The sequence below is a fragment of the Myotis yumanensis genome, unplaced genomic scaffold, assembly GCF_028538775.1.
Source record: "Myotis yumanensis isolate MYYU_CA2020_CCGP unplaced genomic scaffold, mMyoYum1.0.hap1 SCAF_15, whole genome shotgun sequence".
Lineage (NCBI taxonomy): Eukaryota > Metazoa > Chordata > Mammalia > Chiroptera > Vespertilionidae > Myotis > Myotis yumanensis.
The window spans coordinates 40,795,036-40,811,379 of NW_027223766.1; the positions used below are offsets into that span (position 1 = coordinate 40,795,036).

A 16,344-nucleotide genomic window follows, 5' to 3' on the forward strand; every position below is an offset into this window, starting at 1 on the left:
GTATGGACAGGGCTCACAGACCAAGGCTAGGCTAATGTTCCCTTTTAGGCTGCGCATAGAAAATCTATTTGCTAGTCTGTGGAAATAGACACTAATTGAATCATCTGATGCATTTGCGAAGCTGCCCTTTTTTGCCCTGTGGTTGGTCACTTCCCTTCTGTAAATGTAGTCACCCCATTTCTGACGACAAAGTATCAGGCAGATCTCTCTGCCCCCGTCATTTCTCCGCTAATCACAAATACCATGTCCCAATTCTGGTAACGGTAGTCTGACCATTGTAACAAGTGCTGGGTCTGACACATAGGTGCTCAACAACATCTTTTGAATGAATAAATGAATGTTCTTGAGAGTTGCACGTACTAGTCGGAGGTGAAAGGGTATAATGATAATGTGGCTGAGAATTTAAAAACAATATTGGGATCATTAATAACAGTATCAGCCTTCAGGGATTGTGGGAGATTAAGTGAACTCTATGTGGAAAAGCCTGGTAAAACTTCAAAGCACAATGTACATGTTAATTAGTGTCATTATAGATAAAGATTGTTCATAACCAGTCTGTCTGGAAAGAGCATAAGATTTGGAGCCAGAAGATACTTCCCCCTTCTAAGCCTCCAATAGTGTGATCTTGAAAACTTGCTCAGAGGTGCACTCTGACCCTCAGTCTTCTCATCTGTAAAGTGGGGGTTTTAATATTGTTATTTTCCTCCCACAGGTAGCTCAGAGGTTATAGAATACTTTGAAGGCTGTAAAGCACAAGTAGACATTGACTTTAGTTTGCTTGTTTGAGTGATTCACACACCATGACTCAGGGGACAGAATTCAATGGGATAGACACGATTACCCCTAGGAGGGGTAATAGATTTGAAAATAGACACTTCTCAAAAGGTGTATCTTCTGAGCTTTTGATATCTTGCTCTCCTGCATAGGTCATCAGTTTGGCTCACAAAAAGTCTTATAAGAATTTTGAAAGAAAGAAAGGAAGGAAGGAAGGAAGGAAGGAAGGAAGGAAGGAAGGAAGGAAGGAAAGAAGGAAGAAAGAAAGAAAGGAGGAAGGGAGGGAGGGAGGGAGGGAGGGAGGGAGGAAGGAAAGAAAGAAAGAAGGAAGGAAGAAAGGAAGGAAGGAAGGAAGGAAGGAAGGAAGGAAGGAAGGAAGGAAGGAAGGAAGAAAGGAAGAAAGGAAGAAAGAAAGGAAGGGGAGAAGGAAGGGAAGGAAAAAGGGGGGAGAGAGGGAGGGGGGAAGGGAGGAGGGGGGAAGGGAGGAGGGAGGAAGGAAGGGAGGGAGGAAAGGAGGGAGGGAGGAAGGGAGGGAGGAAAGGAAGGAGAAAGGAAGGGAGGGAGGGAGGAAAGAAGGGAGGGAGGAAGGGAGGGAGGAAAGGAGGGAGGAAAGGAAGGAGAAAGGAAGGGAGGGAGGAAGGGAAGGAGAAAGGAAGGGAGGGAGGAAGGAGGGGGGGAGGGAGGGACGGGAAGGAAGGAAGAGAAGAAGAGTGTCTTTTTAAGGCCAAGGCCATACAGTTGTTGAAGCTGTGGACCACTCAAAGGTGAATGCCACAGCCTTGCTGCCAAGGTGGTATGCCCGAGCCAGCGGGCCCACAGATTTCAAACTGTGGATTACTTCTAATCATAGTGTCCGGAAACCACTCTCCCATCCAGCTCCTCCCGTGTCTTCTAATAGAGAGCCAAGTGGGAAATTAGCATTCTCTGATGGGTTTAACAGTAACAGCTCTGGACAGAGAATCGGAGGCTGGGTTCAATACCCAATTGATGTACTTTCTGGCTGTGCGGTGGCAGACAAGTCATTTATCATTGCTTCGCTGGAGAAAGAGAATCATGAAATCTATTGGGCAGGACTGTTAAGAAGCTAAAACAAGTTTGTGTATATATAATGCCATTTTGTAGATTGCAAAGCACTAAACAAATGTAAGCATTAGTATTCTTCCCAGACACGGAGGGAAATGTTACAGAGCAGTAACATTTCCTCACACATAAACAGCAGAAGCAGAGAAGAAAATGAGCAAAAGGCCCGGGTCGTGCACACACTGGAACCGCCAGCTCCTGAATCCTATAGACGTGGCTGGGCGGCGTCCAGTACAGAGCCCCGGTGGCAACTCCAGTGGCTGGAAATTTTTGCCCCTGAGCACAAGCTGAAGGGCTTATTTCGTCTGCAGGAAAGATAGATGGGAGGAAACCTAATGACTCCAAGTACACGTAGGGCAACTGTGGGAAATGCGGCCAGCGGTGGCACCATTTCCACAGAACACAGAGCAGTGGGGCAGGCCAGGCCTCGCCTGGGGGACCGACACTGTTCTGGCGTTTAATCATGCTGAGCAAACACAGGCTGACCTCTCCTATTGAAGGGCTTATCTGTGTGAGTTGCAGCTTAACGGTGCCCAGGGGACAGGACTCTTCCTTCGGCGGGTGGCTCCCCCGGGAACTAACCTGTACTTTAGTTCCGAAATCAGTTACTTGAAACAATTTATTACAGCCTCACATAACCTTAAATACAAAGCAAAGTTCGGAGAGTCGTCATTTATTCATTCGTTTTCCATCTATGGATCCGGAACCCATGATGGTTATGCCCGGGCAGAGAAGCCGGGGTGAACACGGCACAGTCCTCCCCATAAGGAAGTGAGCTGAGTGAAGAAGGGGGTGGAGCTGGTAAGTAACTGGTGTACAGCAGATGGAGAGTGAATTGTGGAGGTTCTGGGGAGAAAGCAAGGTCGCCTGACTGTGGAGGTGATGGCTAACGTTATGGAGAAAGCGGCATTTGGATCGCAGACTCAAAACGGGCAAGTTTTGGCAGGTGTTTGCAGCAATGGTCTAGCCGCTAGCGCAGTGGTCGGCAAACTCATTAGTCAACAGAGCCAAATATCAACAGTACAACGATTGAAATTTCTTTTGAGAGCCAAATTTTTTAAACTTAAACTATATAGGTAGGTACACTGTTGTTAACTTAATTAGGGTACTCCTAAGCTGGCCTTTGCTAAAAACGTCCTCAATCTGATTGAGGCACGTTCGCTGAGGTCGACCCCTTCCAACTCTCCCATCCACACTCGTCTTGTATACTTGTTTTGTCTGTCTCCTTTCCGAAAACCGACTTCTGTGCATGGGCCACGAAGTTTCAATCGCACTGTACGTGCGCGCCCGCGCGTGGTATTTTGTGGAAGAGCCACACTCAAGGGGCCAAAGAGCCGCATGTGGCTCGCGAGCCGCGGTTTGCCGACCACTGGTCTAGAGTGAATCTTTGTGTGGAAGTATTTGATTTTTTATTATTCATGATTTTTCTTGACTGTCATGTTTTTTAATCCTCACCTGAGGATGTGCTTATTGATTTTAGAGGGGAAGAGAGAGAGAGAGAGAGAGAGAGAGGAGTGAGAGAGAACATGGATCAGTTTGCCTCCTGTATAAGCCCCACTGAGGGATGGAACCTGCAACCTAGACATGTGCCCTGACCGGGAATTGAACCCGTGACCTTCTGGTCCATGATATAACTCTCCAACCAACTGAGCCACACCGGCCAGCATGACTGGCTCTATAATCAAAATGTAAATAACTTTGTTAAGAATGGTGACTGTGCATGTCACGTTTATGGCTGCGAGGCTTTTACACTGCGTTCCGTACATATCGGGAGTGAATGGCCCCTCTGTCCAGCTTCTCGTCCACTGTTCCTCCGCAGAGACTCTGTTCTGCTGAAACCCTCCCTCTCGGCTTGCGTCTGTCATTCTCATGTTCAGATCAGCCCCGTCTTGTGAGACTATTTTCCCTGGGCCGAGAGGACTCCGCCTCTCTCTAACTCCTATTTGTAAAGCTGAACCACATGATACTGTTGTTTCTGTAGATCAAAAATGGTCAAATACTGACAGTTTTATATGGTTCAACCTAATGGATTATCTTCCACTGACTTGGTACCCGCTTGGCCTGACTTTGTAATACTTCCCACTGTTGAAGTTTAAATTATTTTGTTTATTTCTTTCCTGGCTTTCTCCCTGCTCCCACCTCCACTCCCACCAAATATAAGCCGCATGAAAGTAAGACAGATACTGTCTTCTGTTCGCTGTATCCCTTGTTGCTAGCATACTGCACCAGGTATGTGTTCAATATTTTTTCGATGAATGAATAAACGCTTTGCCTTCCTGGTTCTATCCAGGGTTTTGGCATGCGCACACACATACACACACACACACACAGCTATTCCCAGGTTTGGGCATTAAACATATTTTATCTAGTTGTGGGAATGAGTGAGTCTTTCTGGGTCTTGCTTATCTTAGCTCTGAAAGCCAAGCTGTGGGGTACACTAGGTTATGGTTCCCAAACCTGGCTGCTCACCAGAGTTGCCGTAGGGAAGCATTAAAAATGCAGATTCCAGTCTGGCTGGTGTGGCTCAGTGGTTGAACATCAACCCATGAACCAGGAGGTCACGGTTCCATTCCCGGTCAGGGCACATGCCCAGGTTGCAGGCTCGATCCCCAGTGCGGGGCATGCAGGAGGCAGCCAATCCATGATACTCTCTCATCAGTGATCACTGCCTGGCTCCCAGCACATGATACAATGCCTAGCACCTGGCAAATAGCAATGAACAGTGTGGAATGCATGTTGGAGGGCTTTCCCATATCTGAGGGGCATCTTAAGCTGAAAGGTCTTACATGGATTGACCTTGAGAGTTTCTAGGGTCCCCTTAGGCTCCCAAACTTGAGATGCTTGTACGTTTGTGACAGTGTGTTACAAGCCATGTGTCACTGGGCAGTGTGACCTCTCTAAGCCTCAGATTTTTCTGTAAAATGAGGGCACTGGATGACATGACTACTACGATCCTGTTGAACTTGAATCTGCTTTCCATAAATGACTCCTCTATGTACTAACTGTGTGATTTGGGGCACAGACTTACCTTTTGTTAAAGTATTTTAACAAAGTACTTTTTCTCATCCCTCAACACTGGATTGTAAGCTCCACAGGGCAGAGACCCTGCCTACCCCATTGCACCTATCTGCAATACTTAGTGCTTAGCATATAGTTGTCACTCAATAACTCATTCTTTGAATGAATGACAGAGACATTTTTTTAAAAATTCAATGAGAAACCCTAGCTGGTTTGGCTCAGTGGATAGAGCATCAGCCTGTGGACTGAAGGGTCCCAGGTTCGATTCCAGTCAAGGGCACATGACTGGGTTTGCGGGCTCGATCCCCAGTAGGGGGTGTGCAAGAGGCAGCTGATCAATGATTCTCTCTCATCATTGATGTTTCTATCTCTCTCTCCCTCTCCCTTCTTCTCGGAAATCAATAAAAAAAAATTTTTTTTAAATTCAATGAGAAGATAGAAACTAACTTCATTAATTAAAAATTGCATATCTCAACCTGAATTCACTGTACTGCTAGGGGAGTATAAAGTCATACAATCACTTTTCTTTCTTTCTTTTTTTTTTGAATAACAAACGTATTAAGATATAATTAACATATCATAAACTGACCCTTTTCAAGCTATACTTCAGTGGTTTTTAGTATAGTCACAGACTTGTGCAACCATCACCACTCTCTAATTCCAGAACATGCTCAGTACCCCCATCAATAAAACTCATGCCTATTAGCATCACTGCCCATTTCCTCTTCCCCCTAGTCCCTGGCAACTGCTAATCTACTTTCTGTCTTTATGGATTTATCTATTCTGGACACATCCTATAAATGGAAACATGCAACATTCGGCCTTTCATGTCTGGCTTCTTTCACTTAGCATAACGTTTCAAGGTTTAGTCATGCCGTAGCATGCTCAGTACTTCATTCTTTTTTATGACAAGTAGTATTCCACTGGTGGATAGTCCACCTTTAATTTATCCATTTATTGGTTGATAGGCATTTGGGTTATTTCCACTATTTCTCTATCATGAGTAATGCCACTTTGGACATTTATGTACAAGTTTTTGTGTGGACATAAGTTTCCAGTTTTCTTGGGGCTATGCCTAAAAGTGGTCTTACCGTTTACGTCTATGTTTGACTTTTTGAGGAACTGTTAAAACTGACGAACTGTTTTCCAAAGTGGCCACTCCATGTTACAGTCTCATCAACAATGTATGAGGGTTTCAACCTCCACCTCCTCTCCAACATTTGTGATTGTCCATCCTTTTTATTTTCACCATCCTAGTAGGTGAGAAGTAATATCTCATTGTAGGCACGATTGCATTTTTCTAATGACTAGTGATGTTAAGCATCTTTCCATGTGCCTATTTGTATATATTCTTTGGAGAAATGTCATTCAAATCCTTTGCCCGTTCCCCCTACCCCATCCCCAAGATTTTAAAATCTTTATTTGTCAGTATGGCGTTATCTGGGTCTGGAGGCTTGACTTCATTTAATACAAAGCAATGATCTCTGATAGTCTTTTTTTCTAATATGAGCTTTAATTTTTCACCTTCAAAATATTTTCTTTCATTTCCTAGACAGCACTCTTTTTTTGTTGTTGTTAATCGTCACCTACGGATATTTTTTCCATTGCTTTTTCTTTTCTTTTCTTTTCTTTCTTTCTTTCTTTCTTTCTTTCTTTCTTTCTTTCTTTCTTTCTTTCTCTCTCTCTCTCTCTCTCTCTCTCTCTCTCTCTCTCTCTCTCTCTCTTCTTCCTTTTTCTAGAGAGAGAATAGAAGAGAGGAAGGGAGGGGGGAGAGAGAGAAACATATCAATTAGTTGCCTCCCACATGCGCCCAGAATGGGGCCAGGGATGGAACCTGCAACCCAGGTACATGCCCTTGACCGGGAATTGCACCTGAGACCCTTCAGTGGGAGAGCCAACGCTCTAGCCACTAAACAACAGCGGGCAGGGCTAGACTGCAGTCTTTGATGGAGCAGTCAGGAGTATATGCTCTTAGCATTACTACAGCTTCACAAACCAGTGCTTTACTCATTCTTATTCATCTTCTTTCATAAACTTTGGCTCACTCTCAGCTTCTTCTTTCCCCTTTGCCCATTTCTAAATTGGATTATTTGTCTTTTTATTGTTGAGTTGTAAGAGTGTTTTAAATATATTCTAGATGCTAGTTCCATATCAGATATATGTCTTATAAATATTATCTCCCATTCCATGGATTGCCTTTCTACTTTCTTGATCTTGTCCTTATAAGCACAAAAATGGTAAGTTTTTATGATGTCCAATCTATCTATTTTTTTAGTTGTTTGTGTTTTTTGTATCTAAGAAACTATTCTCTTGTCTGAGGTCACAAAGGCTTGCTTCTATCTTGTAAGAGTTCTGAAGCTTTTGCTCTTACATTTAGGTCTATGATCCATTTTGATGGGTCTATATGGTGTGAGGGAGAGCCACTTAAAAAAAATCTTTAAAAAATTTTTTTTATATGGTGTGAGGTAGAACCACTTTTCTTAAAACAATCTTTTTCTATAGTGAAATTTAGCATGCATACAGCAAAACACAAAATAAAAATGCATAGCTAAATGAATTATCAAAGAATGAACACCTTATAACCAGCACCCAGGTCAGGGATAGGAAACTGTCAGTATCCAGAAGGTCCCCTTGTGCTACTTCTAAATAAATACCATGACATTCTATTTTTGATGGTCATTTGAATTTATTACAATTTGGGGCTTTTATAAATAGTGCTGCTGTGGACATTCTTTGCCTTATCTCGGTGCATTTATGCACATCTGTTTGGTATATACCTTGGAGTCGAATATTTGGACATATGTATGTTTCACTTCAGTAGAAAGTGAAAAACTGTTTTCCAAAGTGATTGTATTGGTTTAAGCTCTCACCACCTGTAAATATGAGTTCTTGTTCCACACTGTCACTAACACTTTTATTTTATTTTTTTAAAAAATATGTTATTGATTTTTTTACAGAGAGGAAGGGAGAGGGATAGAGAGTTAGAAACATCGATGAGAGAGAAACATAGATCAGCTGCCTCCTGCACATTCCCTACTGGGGATGTGCCCACAACCAAGGTACATGCCCTTGACTGGAATTGAACCTGGGACCCTTCAGTCCACAGGCCGATGCTCTATCCACTGAGCCAAACCGGTCAGGGCTGTCACTAACACTTTCAATGGTCAGTCTGTTTGATTATAGCCATCCTGGAGGGTGTGCAGTAGTATCTCACTGGGATTTTAATTTGCTTTTTCCTGAGGAGAATGTGGTTAAGCACCTTTTCATATGTTTATTAGTCATTTATGCATTCCTTTGGTGGAGTGTCTATTCTAGTGTTTTGCCTATTAAAATTTTTTTTTCTTTTTTTAAATGTGTAATTTCTAAGAATTTAAAAATACATTCTGGATGTGAGCCCTTTGCCAGTAATGTGTATTGCAAATATCTTCTTCCATTCAGTGGTTCATTTCCCCCACAAACTCTTAATATTGTCTTTTTGATGAAAAGAAATTCTTACTTATGAAATATGAGACAGTCTAACATAATGATCCTCTTTATTTATGATTAGAGCTTTTATGCCCAGTTTAGGAAGCTTTCCCCTATTCTAATGTCATACAGCTATCCTTCCATAATATCTTCTTAGAGATTTTATTATTAGCCTTTTACATTTAGATCTATAGTCCACCTGGATCTTTATGTATGATGCGGGTAGGGGTTAAGGTAAATTAAAAAAAAAAATCATATCCAATCATCCCAGCACAATTTATTGCAATCACTTTCTTTTCTAGACTGCCTTGCAGTGCCTATGTTGTCATAGTCCTGTATTCCTTAACGTTTGGTCTGTGTCTGAGGTCTTTATTCTATCTCATTGATCTCTTTGTTTCTCTTTACATGTCTAGATAAGATTAAAAACCAACTTGTGAAGTTTCGCTGGGGTGGAAGAGAAGGGTTGGAATTGTTTCTGAGGTTGCACTAAACCTGTAGATGGTTTAAATAGACGAGGCAACGTCACAGTATTAGGCAGACTAGCCCATGAACACGGTACACTCCTGTATTTATTCAGACCATCTTTGATTTCTCTCAGAAATGTTTTGAAGTCCTCTATGTAGAGGTTTTCCACATCTTTCACTGAATTTGTTCTTAGATATTAGCTATTTTATTGTTTTTATATTATTTAAAAGTTGTTTTAAACATTTTATTTTCTTTATTTTTTTTGATAACATTTTATTTTCTAATTCTTGTTTTGCATATAAAAACAACATATTTTTGTTGGACATTATACTTATTTCTGCTATTTTGCTAAAGTTGCTTACTAGTGATAACTTTTATATATTAAAATATGTCCTGTGGAAATAATGGTATTTTATATCTTACTTTCTAAAATTTATATATATATATATATATATATACACACACACATATATATATATATATTTACATATATATATATATTTTTTGAGGTATAAACAGTTTTTATTGGGTTTAAATTAGGAGTCTATGAGCCTCGAGCTCCTCTGTTTGTGTGTTGGTTTCCTTCCCTTTGTTTTTCTTGGCTTGTTTGAGCTGCTTCCTCCAGGAGTGAATCTTGGCCTCATCCTGCCTCTTCTTCTCCAGGGTTGCTGTCGCCACCTGTTACTTTCAGTCAACTTCACAAATCAGGTGCCTCAGGCAGCAAACCTTTGCGTGGGCTTGAGACACAGAAACTTGAACAGAAATGGTCATCTGCTTTTTCCTGTCAAACACCTTGAGATGCTCTCAGGTGGCCTGGCCATGCTTCATCTTGTGGGGCAGCACGCATTGCATAGTCTATCTCAGTGGTTCTCAACCTTCCTAATGCCGAGACCCGTTTAGACAGTTCCTCACGTTGTGGTGACCCCAATCATAAAATTATTTTCGTTGCTACTTCATAACTGTCATGTTGCTACTGTTATGAATCGTAATGTAAATATCTGATATGCAGGATGTATTTTCATTGTTCGCGACCTACAGGTTGAGAACCGCTGGGAAGATGTGCTTGGGGATCCAGAAGTGACAGGAATGAGTTGATGTCTACGTGCTTGTGGAAGAAGGCCAAGGCTGGTATCTCCACTTAATTCTGTAGAAATTGCCAGAAATGTGCATGACCTCGCAGTGCATGGCCACCTTTTTCCAGCCTAGCAGTACCTGCCTGGCCACTCTGGCTTCCGGGTGCCCTGAAAGTGCTTTCAACCATCGATTGCCACAATTTGTCCCTCTGCTAACTTTGGCAGCTGACTTGGGAAAGTTAATTTCGGTATTAAAAATTTTTTTTTTCTTGTCTCATTGCATGACCTGGGACCCTACTGCAATGTTAAAAAGTAATGGTGAGAATAGACCTTCTGTTTCCAATTTTAGGGGCAAAGATTTTAACATGCCACCTTTACAAAAGATGTTTCCTGTAAGGTTTTTAGAAATGCCCTTTTCAAATTAAAGAAGTCTCCTATTCATTGTTTGCTAAGAAATTTTCTTTATGAATGGTTATAACGTTTTATAACACCCTTTTCTTAATAATTTTTCTTTTATTATATTTATATGGTGAATTACATTTGCTGATTTTCTTATTTTTTATTTATTTTTGTTAATCCTCACCAGAGGATATTTTTCCATTGATTTTTTAGAGAGAGTAGAAGGGACGGGGAGAGACAGAGAGAGCAAAACATCGATGTAAGAGAGACATATCCATTGGTTGCCTCCTGCACATGCCCTGACCAGGGCCAGGGATCAAGCCTGCACCCTAGATATGTGCCCTTGACCAGAGCCGAACCCAGGATCCTTCAGTCTGTGGGCAAACACTCCATCCACTGAACCAAACCGGCTAGGGCTTTGCTGATTTTCTTATGTCAAATCATTGAACTTGTTTATAGTCTACTATCCTTTTGAATTTGCTTTGCTAATATTTATTTGAAAATTTTAAAGTAGAGTTTATATTTTAGAGCAGTTTTAGGTTCACAGAAAAATGGAGAAGAAGGTATAGCAATTTCCCATATATTCCTGCCTCCACACATGCATAGCCTGCCAATCACCAACACCCCCCACCAGTGGTCCACTGGTTATAACTGATGAATGGACATGGAAACATCATTATCATCCAGAGTCCATAGTTCACATTAGGGTTCACTCTTGGTGCTGTACACTGTATGGGTTTGGACAAATGTATAATGACACGTATCCACCATTATAGTATCATTCCGAGTAGTTTTACTGCCCTAAAAACCATCTGAGCTCTGCTAATCATCCCTCTCTCTTCATTAACCTCTGGCAAACACTGAAATTTTCACTGTCTTCATAGTTTAGCCTTTCTTCAGAATGTCGTATAGTTGAAATCAGATCATATAACCTTTCAGATCGGCTTCTTTCATTTAGTTATATGCCTTTAAAGTTCCTCCATATCTTTTCATGCTTGATAGCTTAATTTTTTAGTGTGAATAATATTCTATTGTCTGGATGTACCAGTTTACTTATACATTCACCTACGGAAGGACATCTTTGTTGCTTCCAAGTTTTGACAATTACGAATAAATCTGCTATAAGCGTCCGTGTGCAGGTTTTTGTATGGATATAAGTCTCAAATTCTTTGGATAAATACCAAAGAGTATGATGGCTGGGTCATGTGTTAAATGCACGTTTAATTTGGTAAGAAACCCCCACACTGTCTTCTAAAGTGGCTGTACTATTTAGTATTCCCACCAGCAAGGGATTAGGGTTTTTATTTCTCTGCACCTTTGCCAGCATCTGGAAGTCTCCAGTTTTGGAATTTTAGGTTCCGTTGTTTTATTCAGTCAGCCATCACATACCTACATTCTTCTATATTCCCTTTTTCATTCTTCTATATTCCTTGTGGCCTCTTGGGCCTGCATTGGGGAATCATTTTCCTTTTGGTTGAATGATATCCTCTAGTGTGGGTTGACTAATAAAAGTGTCTCCTATATCTTTTTCTTTCTCTTTTTGGAACGTCTTTATTTTTCTTTCATTGTTGAGGCTGTTCTTTAGTAGTGTGCTTTGACCCCAGTGTGGAAAGCTTGCCGTCAGGGAGTTCACAACCCACGATCAGTCCTCAACTCATAAGGGATGAAGCTGATGGATAAATACCTACTGTGTCCTACCCCCTCAATGGGATAATTCTGAAGTGTGTGCCACACAGTCCCTCGGTGGTCCCCAGTGGGATGGAATTCCAGTTGCCCACGGTGGTAAAACATTCATCAGCTCATCTTGTTTTTTTCCCCTTCCGTGTCTCATTTCTTCATTCCCATATAGTGCTTTCTGCAATCACTTCCTAAATAAACTATGTAACTAAATCCTTGTCTTAAGGTCTGTGTTTTTGGAAACCAAATCTAAGACCTGGCTTATTTCAGAGGTATAGCTCTCCAGGGCTCAACACAAAGTAAGAGGGGTTCATTAGCACCCGCCACTGCACTGGGGGACCCTGGACATCAATCCCCGTTGTTTTAGCCCTGAGTGCTTGTCAGAACCACTCAGCCTCTTGGCTTCTTGCTCTGTCTTTCTGGAATTGGCGTTCATCCCAGAGGAAAAAGGGGCTCCAAACACAAAACTCACTTCTTTGGGTCTTATTCATCCCTTGGGTCCTTGTTTGGTAATTCATCATTATTTTGTTAACTCTCTTGAAAGCAGTAAGCAGGTCTACAGAAATATTTGGCTAACTTGTCTAGTTGTCTTCAGCGGGAGAAAAAGTCCGAATTATTAGGGGGAAAGCCTAGGCTTGTATTGCATTTTGACTTTTTCCAAAGCTTCTGCTTGAACCCTGCTTACCTCCATTCCCTATTAGTATTCCCTCCTCCTTCATCCATGCAATGGGCTTGCACAACTCTGCACCTTTATTCTTACTTTTCCCTGTTCAAAGTGTGACCCACCAAAGTGTTGAGGCCCTGGGAGACTAAAATTCTCCTTAACACGCCATTCTGGGACAAAAAGGTTGCTATGTCAAGGTGGTTGTCAGTCAAAGGCCAAGTGGGCAGTTTGAATGGGCTGCCTACAATCAGGAGGCCAGCCTCAACCAGGCCAGAAAGTCTCAGTGCTAGGAAAGTGGGAGGTGATAAATCAAGTTGGAAGCAGGGCAGGACACAAAGAAAAGATGAAGGTAGATTTGGAAGAAAGAATCATGAGGCAAAGTCCGGTGTGGTATGGGGTTTGTTAAGAGGCAAATCTAAAATGACTAGGGTTAGGCTAGATCAGTGGTCGGCAAACTCATTAGTCAACAGAGCCAAATATCAACAGTACAACGATTGAAATTTCTTTTGAGAGCCAAATTTTTTAAACTTAAACTATATAGGTAGGTACATTATTATTAACTTAATTAGGGTACTCCTAAGGCTTAGGAAGAGCCACACTCAAGGGGCCAAAGAGCCACATGTGGCTCGAGAGCTGCAGTTTGCCGACCACAGGGCTAGATGTTCTATTTGCCCAGAATCTTCTTGGAAGCTCATCTTAAATTAGGTGATTTTTCTTAATTTTCTTGACTGGAGTCACTTCCTTCTTTAACTCCATAGAATTCTTATTGCATTTATCATATAACATTTTTTTCCTATTGGCTTTGAATATTCTGTTCTTTCTGAATGATCTGTGCGTGGTACAGTGGAAAGAGCAACGAATCAAAGTTAGTTGACCTGGGTTTCAGCCTCAGCTTCAGTAGTTACCTAAGGTGTTTGAGCCTCAGTGTATAATGGGGATAATGACATATACCCCATAGTTGGAGCTGAGTATTAAGACATCCTATATAATCTCTATATATATGAAAGCCTAACCGACCAGAACGCTGGAACTACCCGTCACTATGACGCACACTGACCACCAGGGGGCAGGTGTTCAATGCAGGAGCTGCCCCCTGGTGGTCAGTGTGCTCCCACAGCCAACCTCCTGTGGCCAGGCAACCTCCCCTGATCCCTCCCCCCATCCAGCAGGCCCAGGCTGGCAGCTGGCAGCTGGCAGGAAGGTGGGGCCAGCCGGGGAGAGGGGCCACAGGAGGGAAGGCCCCGGCTGGCCCTGATTGCCAGCCAGGCCTAGGGACCCCACCTGTGCATGAATTTTGTGCACCGGGTCTCTAGTCCTATATAATAAAACCCTAATATGCAAATTGACCGAACAGCAGACTGAATGGCAAATGACTGGTCGCTATGGTATGCACTGACCATTAGGGGGCAGATGCTCAATGCAGGAGCTATCCCCTGGTGGTCAGTGTGCTCCTCCAGGGGGAGTGCTGCTCAGCCAGAAGCTGGGCCAACAGCTGGCGAGCACAGCAGTGGTGGTGGGAGCCTCTCCTGCCTCTGCCACAGGGCTAAGGACCCCTCGGGGGATGTCCAGCCAGCAGTCAGACATCCCCGGAGGGGTCCCGGACTGCAAGAGGGCACAGGCCAGGCTGAGGGATCCCCCCACCCCAGTGCATGAATGTTGTGCACGGGGCCTCTAGTAAGTGTATAAAGTGGCACATAGTGAGACCTTGGCAAATAAAAGTTCCCATTTGCAGAACCTACTAAGTGTCATGAGGTGCCCTACGTGCTTGACGTAAGTTATTTTACGAAGACCTCACCACAACCTATGTAGATCTATTCCTTAAAATATTTTACAAATGAGAAAAAAGATGCTTTGATAGGTTAAACAATTTAATCCATGTCCCATACCTAAATAACAGCAACGGGACACAAATCTAGGTCTGTCTGGGTCTAAAACTAGCTGTGTCCACTGGTCCACCCTGCCTCCCCATGGCTCATAGGGACATCTAACAAATAACTGGTCTTGAATTTACTTTTCGTCAACACTAATCTGTGCCAATTTGGGAGCTGGTGACCTACAAAAAGTGTTCCATTATCTACCCTGATTTACAAATAAATTTTCATGTATTTTGCTCAAAAGAACTTCCTAAGCAAAAGTGTGTGTATGTAATGCATCACCAGAGAAAAAGTGTCATTAACATAAAGAACTTTTCACAGGACCCCTGATTTTAAGAAACACCCACAGACTGGAGAAGCGAGCGGCTTGGCTTCACGTTTTCACTTTTGCTTTGAAATAGGTACCTGATTTTTTTTGGAAGAGGAATCATAGAAGCCTTTGAAGGGAAGCTATGAACTGGCAGAAAAAGCAACTAGATCCATTCGCGAACTGGCGTTCAGCTGAAGAACGCCTCTGCAGGGCGGATCATCTTTCATTTGAAAGTCGTCAGAAAATCATGAACTATTGGAAGTTGGTGGAAATTTCCATTTTTCCTTTGTGCGGCCACGGGATGGATGGATGGTGGCGGCGGGGTAACTGGGGAAACCCAGGCGGTAGGAGGCGTTGGCTCTGGGCTCCTGCCCCGGGGCCGGGTGGAAAGGCTCTTACATAACCTACCTTCGCCGACAGGCGGCGGTGCCTTTCCTGCCCCTGAGCTTCCACTTAAAATGTAACTGCGGAGGAAGGACGGGAAACAGCGCCCCCCCCCACCCCCCGCGGGTTTGCAGAATAAGGAGGGCGGCCCCCCCGGAAATCAAAGGGCATGCGGAACCCCTCTTCCTGCCACCTCCCCGGACACGCTCCCAGCTCCCCGCTCCCGGCGCGGGCGGACGCGCCCCGCCGCCGCTCACTCCCCAACACGTGCTCCCGGGTCACGCACCCGGGCGGGCCCACCCCCACCCCCGGCGGGGGCCGGGCTCGGGGCCGAACGGACCAATCGGCGCGCGCCTTACAGCGCCGTGGCCCGACGACGTTGAGCCGCCCAATCGCAGGGGCCTGACCGCCCGTTTCCCGGAGCCCCGCCCCTCGCAGTCGGACCCCCCGCCCGCCGGTCTCCTCCCTCCTCCTCCCCCCCCCCCGTTTGCCCCTCCCCCGCCGCTCGGGAGCCGAGCCTGCGAGGCGGAGAAACTGGGGCAGAAGTGAAGATGGCGGCGGCGGCGCTGGCGGCGGCTCTGGCGGCGGCTTCTCGCCAGTGACGCGCGGTGCGGGCCCGTCCCCCTCCCACCTCCCCAGTCCGGACCCCGTCCGCCGCCGGGACCACACCGTCCCCGCAACCCGGCCCTCCTCCCGCCCCGGGCGCCCCACCGCCGCCGGCCTCGCAGCCCTGCGCGCTCTCGCCGCGGAGCGGGTGGCGAGGAGACCTGCGCTCCTGCCCGCCCCGCCGGGCCGCCGGGCCGCGGACACACGCCCGGCAGCGAGCGGCGGCCCCTGCGCCTTCGCTGCCGTCCCTTTGGGGTCTGGGAGGCGGCGGCGGCGGCGGCAGTGGGTTTCGGGGAGGGGAAGTGGGTTCGGGGGGGCGGGGGGTGGCGGGCGAGAGCGGGAGGGGGCCGTCCTCGGGAGGAGGACGAGAAGGAAGCACCATGACGTCCATCCATTTCGTGGTTCACCCGCTGCCGGGCACCGAGGACCAGCTCAATGACAGGTAATGGGGCCGGCGGGCGGGGGAGGGGCGTCTCCCCGCCCTGCGCTCCCCCGCGGGGCCGCGCCGGGGCGGACGCCGGTGTTTACCCGCCGGCCGGTTGGCGAGGGGGTGGG

General features: G+C 45.0%; 1 protein-coding gene across 12 annotated transcripts in view; it reads left to right on the forward strand.

The window, feature by feature from the left end:
- Nucleotides 1–15,702: 15,702 nt before the first annotated feature.
- UBR5 (ubiquitin protein ligase E3 component n-recognin 5) overlaps nucleotides 15,703–16,344 on the forward strand; it is a 138,950-nt gene continuing 138,308 nt past the window's right edge. For 7 of the 12 annotated variants that reach the window (XM_070392390.1, XM_070392392.1, XM_070392391.1 and 4 more), the window contains exon 1: nucleotides 15,709–16,231. In XM_070392390.1, coding sequence (XP_070248491.1) covers nucleotides 16,170–16,231 — 62 coding nt within the window. In that variant the 5' untranslated portion in view covers nucleotides 15,709–16,169. Of the gene's footprint in view, nucleotides 16,232–16,344 lie in introns of all 12 variants that reach the window. The other 5 variants (XR_011468255.1, XM_070392399.1, XM_070392400.1 and 2 more) reach the window with 2 other exon arrangements.